The following is a 7,841-nucleotide window of genomic DNA, read 5'->3' on the forward strand; positions in this document are numbered from 1 at the left end:
ATTTAATATACTTTTATTTGGCATTTTCTATTTTCACCCTCCATAAAATAGTAAAATATTTTACAACTGATTCCAAACTTTAGATTTCTTAATTACTATGCAAATGACTTAGAACATGAAAACCAAAGGTAGTAACAAGAAATTACCGATTTGAGATTTACTTTCAACGTGATTAAACATGTAGGTATCATTAAACATCTACAACCGACAGCACCCAAACAAATTGAAAGGGAAAAAAAAAACTAAAACCAACACAAGAAAACAGATGATGAAGTGGTAGGTGACTTGTATATGCCTGTGGTTATGAACAGTAAGAAGTAAGAACTAAGACCTAAATGGAACACATATCATTGATCTACAACTCTCTGTCTGCAGTAATTGGAGGACCCAAGTACTTGATTCCATCCATTCTTGAATTCTCTGGCATCTCAATTTCTTCTAACCATCCGTACCTATCACTTTCCTCTTTCACCTCAGCTCCCTTGCCATCTACATAATTAGCATAATTAATTAGCTTAATCACCCAAACTTCACCATAGTGTAATTCTAAATAAAATATTAGGTTGTGTTTAGAGATTGTCTCTTAATCTAAGAAATACATTGACAAAAAACAGAGACAAGGACATAGATTTTCTATTTATGGAATAAAAAAGAATTTAATTTTAATGCCATGCCATGTTAGATGATTAACTAACGAATTTGAAAATTAGTTATTAATTATTTTTATTGATGTGACAATATGCGTCTAAATGTCATGAAAATTAAATTCAGACAAAAATTTTAAGAACAAATATCTATCCAACCAAACCAAACCAAACCTTAAAAGGTGAGGCCTTTTCCTAAACAAAGAACAAAATCCATCCTGCTTGTGAAGACATGAATTACATGTCTAAGAAGTGACAATTCCTTATACAACACTTTTTTCATTTCATATTAACAAATTTATGAATCCAAATTGCATGCAAACATACATTAACCATCCATTCCAAAAGCTTAAGCTAATAAGATGAGGCACCATAAATAGTTATGTCTCTAACACTCCTACTCAAGCAAAAGACTCTTTTGAGGTTGCTTGATTTTTGCATAGATATTTTTTTTTATTTGCCTTATGCTAACTTTTTAGTTTTGACATTCACCAAAGATCGAACTCTAAATCTTTTCAGATAAAGTTTATACCATGTCATAAAACCATTCAGTCCAAATATAAGTTAAAAACAATTTATCAGTTTGAATCGGAGCGAGTAATTGTCTAAAATGATGGGATTGCTTACCGGAAAATGTAGTGAATAGATGATCTTTATAGTAGGAGCAATCCCTTCCGTCTTCTTTGGAATAAGGAGGACCAATTACATCAAGCACAGCACATGGTGTTATGGCTGTGAATTCATGGATATTACCTCCTGTCCTTGGATACAGAACCGAAGTGTCGCACGGCGCTGTGAAGACGTTATCAGCTTTTAATTTTGCCAGTCTCACTGCAAGACAAGGTTTAGAATATGGGTTAGATTTCAGAAACTAGTGTATATCTCAATTCCCAATCCCATTAACTCAAGACTAACAAATTTAATACATACATTGTGATTGTGGATGCGAAAGACGGCGAGTGATCTCAGGATCAACCCAATCATAAGACTTGATGTGCATTTTCCCCAATAGAAGCTTACTGAAAACTGTCATTTCCGGGTGATTGTGGAGAGGAATTACTCCCTTTGCTGGTAGGAAAAAGATGCAGAGCTGCAAGAACAAAAGAAAGTTAGTAAGTATCCTAACATTAGCATCATTTTGGATTGATGAATCCTCCCAAGACATACCGAGAAATTAGCACACTGGTATATTGTTGTGTAGGTGACCCTTGGGTTATCTTTGATGGGGTTTTCAGGATTGAAGAATGGCAAGTCTTTGCTTAGCCCAAGATCTTCTGGCTTCAAGGTATCTGTTTTGTTAACCACACACCATTTCAGAGAAAGTCATAAATCAATCAAGAATTAAGGACCTTGAATGACGGAAATAAATCCCCTCAATTTTTCTACTAATTGATGTTGTCAAATGTAATTTTAGCAAAAACAAGAAAGGTGCATTGTCCTCAAATGTTTATATTTTCATAAACAAAAACAATAAACAAACTTTGAAATGTCATTACATTATCTAGGTAGAGTTTAATTTTGATTCATATTTGTTCTTTTGGATGAGAATACATGCGGTAATTAAATAGTTAGGCATAAAATTGGAAAATAGTTAGGCATAAAATTCTGCAAAATATAAATAAATAAATAAATAAAAGACTTGGGCAGAAAAAAGAAATATATAGTGCAAAGGCTAAAACAATCAAATAGCCACTACACGTAAATGGAAATTAAATCCAATTAATTAGTCATAATCAACCTGTGAGTGTAATTATAAAAGAACATGAAAATCCAAAGAAATGAAATCATATATATCGTACCAAGAATGCAAGAGAGTTTGTGAACATCTTGTGGTGAAGGAACGGTTCCAGGACCCTTGAATGTTTCTCTGCATGAAAGGAAAAGATCCTCAAGTGCCTTTGGAACTTTAGGCACTGCCTTCTTTACTCTCCGATAAGGCTTCTTCTTCTTCGCGATCACCCTTTTTGCACAACCAATCCTTAAACCACCCTCCATGAATGAATGAATGAACGAACGAACTTCTATTTTTTCTTCAGTGTTTCAGCTGGATCAACATTTTCCTCTTGGAGATGGACTTCTAAGTTTGATGATTCTTCTTCTTCTTCAACAACTTTGGAGTGATTCAAAAATGGAAACTCTTCTGGTACTTTTGATATTACTATAAATTTGATTTGGAACTAAAGAATGAAATAGGTAATGGTTGACTGAAAGAGAAAGAAAGAGAATCTTTGATATTTTCTGCAAAAATGACCCAAACAACTTAAATAAAACGTGTATGAAAATTGCTACAGTACGATGAGGTTTCTGAAGATGTAAGAGAAGATTGGGAGAAATTGGAGGTGATGATATTTATATGTAGTGAGATAAGAATAATGGAATTAGTTTAGAGTGAGAGAAAGTGTAGAGAGAGAGAAATCTAAGATTGAAAACCATGGGCTATTTTCTTTTAGGAATGTAGTGCCAATGTGCCATGTTGACAAGTGACAACCGTTATTGCGAGTACGAAGAAATCAAAACAAAATCAAATAAAAAAATTAATATGATTTTAATTTTGATGTATTCTAGTAGTATAAGATAATTTTACATGTGTATTCAATAATATAATATAAAAAATTACACAAAATAATATAAATAGTAAATTAGGTGGCAACTTTTTTCTTTATCCACTGTTACTGGTTTCAAAAGGGAGGATGACAAAATCAAGGTGCTTTAATAGACTTAGAGCTTAGAGGAGAAGATTAGTGAATAAATAAATATATAGATAGGCTGATTTATTTGTAATCCACGTCCATAATAATAGCTTAGATCTAACAGCACACAAAATTATAATAATTATTATTGATTAGATCTGTAATCAAAGTAGTGTTGTGTGTGGAATGAAAGGGCGATGTACGTGGACGCAAAACAAGGGAAAAGATGAGATCACAGGTAGATTAAGGTAATTCACAACGTAGTTATCATTTTAGAGACCAGAGAAAGGCGTGGTGGGCTTGCTTCTATGTTCAGATTGACGCGTGTCCACTTGTCTTTTCGTTTCACCTTTGGCATGCAACAACGTAGTCCGGTTTTCTTCTCCTAGATATTTTTCTGTTTTAGCGATAAGTATACTTTTGGAATTTGTTTCAAGTGTTTAACTATGTCACGGTTTTTCTTTTTAAAGTTAAGAATGAAATTTTACTACGCTATGAGTACCATGAGTACGAAAAAATTATATCATTTAAGTTATAATTTGTTGACATTTAATTATATCACGTTAATAATATAAAATAATTACAAAAATAACTTAAAACCTACAAAAAAAAAAACTCAAAACCTACTAATTTTATTTCTTATTTCTAATAGCAGAATATTTTCTAAAAAGACACTACAACATCCTTTACTTTTCTTGGGGACATATTATCATCAGCTAATTTTATATAATTAATTTTTACCAATAAAATNGTTTTTGAATTATGTTTTTAGGACAAATTATTAAACCAAGAGTTAGAAAAAGTTGTATATATTTGTTTTTGAATTATGTTTTTAAGACAAATTATGAAACCAAGAGTTAAAAAAAGTTGTGAGAGAACGTCCCATCACCTACAAAATTTTGGCAATGAGAATATTTATTTTTACCCTAATATTAAATATCGTGTCAAAATTTTAATTGAGTGAAAGATAATTTTCTTAGTTATTTTGAGTACTAATTAATTAATTAAGTAAACGAATAAAATAATAGTACTTTAAAATGTCCGATCTTAAACTTTCCGTCAACTTCTTTTATTGTTTTGAATATTGATATGCGCCTAAGACAATCTCTTAATCAGTTTGAATTTGTATTTTATTTTATTTATTGTGTTGAGTATTTCGGAACCAAAGAACGCGCTCTGCCAATGTTGCCATTTACTTAGGAAGTGATGGGATGCAAAGAATTTTTGGCTGGCTAAGGGTAGCAGAACTAATCAATTTTCCAGCTCCCTTGAATCTTGGCCATATCAACCTTAAATCCTTCAAAATCCATATGATTAAAATCTACAAACATGTCCACCTACACACTATCATTTTTCACATATTGGAGACAGACCAAAGATAAGCTTCTCTGTCTCGAGCTTGCCTCTCATTTGTTCTCTTGAACAATTCCTTCTCAAAACCTATAACGAGAAAAGCTTAAGTCAATCATTCAACACAAGCGAATAAAATTGTCTATAATCTCCGCATAATAATGAAAGGTAAAAGCCAGGTAACAAAAACGAAGGGCAAAATGAACCAACCATTACTACGATCAACTCCATCCCAATGTCGTCCCGGCCTTATCCCATAGCGATTTGGTGCAGCATCTAAACCTCTTTTCAACCAGCTGTGATCTGGAATATCTTGCGGAACAACAAAACCTGATTCTTTCATCTTCTCACCTTCTCCCAAATCCGGAAGAACAGGCTCTGGATATTTTTTCTTTACCAAATGTGCCATAGGATCACCCCATCTTAATCTTTCCTTGAGCATGTTGTCAAGTTCTGGATCGTCCCTGAAAGAAAACAAAACCATATTTAGTTATTTACAGCAACGAAGATGGGAGAAAACAGCAAAAGGATTCATCTTTTCAACAGCAATTTGGTGAAAACATTACATATCAAGGATAGCTTATGACCTGTTACAAACTAGGTAGTTATATAAGGGAACCCTATGTCTGTCACTGCCGGCGGCGAGGCACCCTCTGGTTGACGAGAAGAGTTCGGCGACGGCGGAGGCGGTGGCTGCTGTTGCCGCTGGCTGTGAGAGAGAGAGAGAGAGAGAGAGAGAGAGAGAGAGAGGGGGTAGTGGCGTAGTGGATTAAGGTTTTGTGGGTTAGGAGGGCTGCTACTTAAGTATTTATATAAGGGAAAAGGATAGGAAGGTAAGTGTCAAGCAGCAAGAATTGAACTCAAATAATAATAATGACCCAAACAAAAAAAAAAGAACTCAAATAATAATGATTAATTTTAAAATTTTTTTTAAACTTAAAATTTGATTAATTAAAATTATTGGCATTTTTGAATCAAAACTTATTCAAATTTATTTTCACTTAGCACTCACCATTCACCACACAAAACCACAAATCCTAATCCCTCTTTCCTTCATCCTGGCGCGCAATCGCCAGTTGTCCTTGCATCCTTATCTGTCACCTCATCTGCCGTTCGCGTAGGAAAGACAACCACCATCGCGCTTTTACTTCACCCTTCTCGTGTCCTATCGTGACTCCCCATCGGTCGCTCGACGCACCCTTACCACTCGTGACTCCCCATCGCTCACCACTTGCACCCCACGACTCTCCACCGTCGTGACGCAACCACCACCAGGTCTCCATTCGCAACGCGCGATCAACTACTCCGATCCACGGCGACTCCTCCATTCGTCGCAACACGTCACCGCGAGTCTTCCACTGTCCATGCAACGCCGTCCAAGACATCGTCGCCGGCCACCCTGTGGGCTGTGGCTCTTCTTCTCCTCCTCTTATTTGGTTTTGAATGATTTTTTAAACTATTTTTTATGTTTCTTTTTTTCTACATTTCGGATTATTCTTTTTATTAGTTTTCAATAATTTTTTTTCCTATGTTTTGTACGTTTTTTTTTTTGATTTGGATGATTCTTTATATTGTTTTGGACTTTTGGTTCTTTTTGTTTTTGAAATTTCGATTTTTTTTTTGAAAGAGGAATTAGCGTAATAAATGGAAAAAGATAAATTAGAGTAAGAAGAGACAATTAATAATCATAATTTTGTATCTTTTAAAAAATTTAAATAACCACTAATTAATAACAATTAATGTTATTAATAACAATTAATGTTATTAATTAGTATAGAATATAATTCAAAAATATTTGTTGGCTTATTATTGGCTAGACCTCTCTTGATTTTTTAGTAGAATTGTTTTATCAAATTGTAAAAATTTATATAGTTAGGTTAAAAGAAGTGGTTTTTGAGAAAAACCGTTAAAAAACTTACCGATTCTACTGGTTCATGGTTTATCGCCAGTTCAACTAATTTTTTATCGGTTTTTTGTCAGACAATTTTTTACATCAACCAAATCGGTTAGAAAATCAGTTTTCGATTAACCCAGTTGAACCAACAGAGTTTTCATAACACTAAGAAAAAGTCGTGAGAGAACGTCGCATTACCTACAAAATTTTTTGGTTCCATTTTGAAGGTTTATGAACAGGCTTCAAAGGGAGCGAGGATATTTATTTTTACCCTAATATTAAGAGTAATGCTAGGGAACCAAAAGGGTATTAGCCAAAAACCAGCTAAATACCTTTGGGTGAATCCAAAATCTCTACGAGTTAATATATATGGATGTTTTTTCTGCTAAGTATCAGAATGTTTCTTTTTCATACTAAATAGATGTTCTTTTATATATTTTTCGAATTTTTTTGTATTGCAACTGTGAATGTCTCTATTTCTTTAAGAATTTTATATTTTTTTAAAATTTTATAGATATTTAATTACTTTTGCTAAAATATAACTGGATATTTCTTTTGTTAAGTATTAGAATGTTTTTTTTTTCATATTAAATGAATATTTTTTTTATATTTCTGTAATTGTGTAATTTGTCGTCTCTTTAATCATCAAAACGGCACCTAATATCCCAAAACGCAAAGAGCAACATCATGATAATGCTGTTACCGTGCCATGTTTCGGTGAACCATTGTCCTTTGATGAAGAATTTAAACCCTCATTCATCACCACCATCTTCTTTTCACTCAACCCTCTTACATATTCCTTTTTATTTGTATTCCTCACGGTTTTTCTTATTGGTTTTGAACTTGAAGAAGAAGAAAAAGAAGTATCACTCATCACTGGAATTACATACCACAAAACACACGTGCAAAGTGTCGCCACCGATCTACCAAACACCGTCAAGAATACCAAAATCAATATCATAATGACGATAGGGACGAAATCATCATTGTCGGAATACGCGAATCGAACGAAGGATATGTCGTGAGGGTTCATCTTGGAATAAACCTTCTTCCTTCTCTCATCAAGTTCAGCTAGAAGTTCTCAAAACTTGTCTAATCCACGTGTTGAGTATGGATTCTTGTCGGATGAATCCGACGAATCAGATGTCGGTGATAGAAAAGAAGTGGATCGCGATGAGGAGGCAAAAAGGGCTGACGGTGAGAGAGAGAGAGGCCTATGTGTGTGATTATGTGTGTAATTATTGGAAGTGAGTAGATAAATAT

At 33.7% G+C, this 7,841-nt stretch overlaps 2 protein-coding genes across 2 annotated transcripts; both read right to left on the reverse strand.

The window, feature by feature from the left end:
• On the reverse strand, nucleotides 130-2,979 carry LOC107623270 (plant cysteine oxidase 2). Its single transcript, XM_016325468.2, has 5 exons — nucleotides 2,444-2,979; nucleotides 1,812-1,933; nucleotides 1,575-1,734; nucleotides 1,272-1,475; nucleotides 130-489 (listed from the first exon to the last, which is right to left on the reverse strand). The coding sequence occupies exons 1-5, from the start codon at nucleotides 2,637-2,639 to the stop codon at nucleotides 356-358; spliced, it is 816 nt and encodes a 271-aa protein (XP_016180954.1). The 5' UTR covers nucleotides 2,640-2,979; the 3' UTR covers nucleotides 130-355.
• On the reverse strand, nucleotides 4,377-5,474 carry LOC107623271 (pre-mRNA-splicing factor cwf26-like). Its single transcript, XM_016325469.2, has 3 exons — nucleotides 5,272-5,474; nucleotides 4,895-5,148; nucleotides 4,377-4,774 (listed from the first exon to the last, which is right to left on the reverse strand). The coding sequence occupies exons 2-3, from the start codon at nucleotides 5,124-5,126 to the stop codon at nucleotides 4,689-4,691; spliced, it is 318 nt and encodes a 105-aa protein (XP_016180955.1). The 5' UTR covers nucleotides 5,127-5,148; nucleotides 5,272-5,474; the 3' UTR covers nucleotides 4,377-4,688.

This window comes from Arachis ipaensis, chromosome B10 (genome assembly GCF_000816755.2).
Source record: "Arachis ipaensis cultivar K30076 chromosome B10, Araip1.1, whole genome shotgun sequence".
In the NCBI taxonomy this organism is placed as follows: Eukaryota; Viridiplantae; Streptophyta; class Magnoliopsida; order Fabales; family Fabaceae; genus Arachis; species Arachis ipaensis.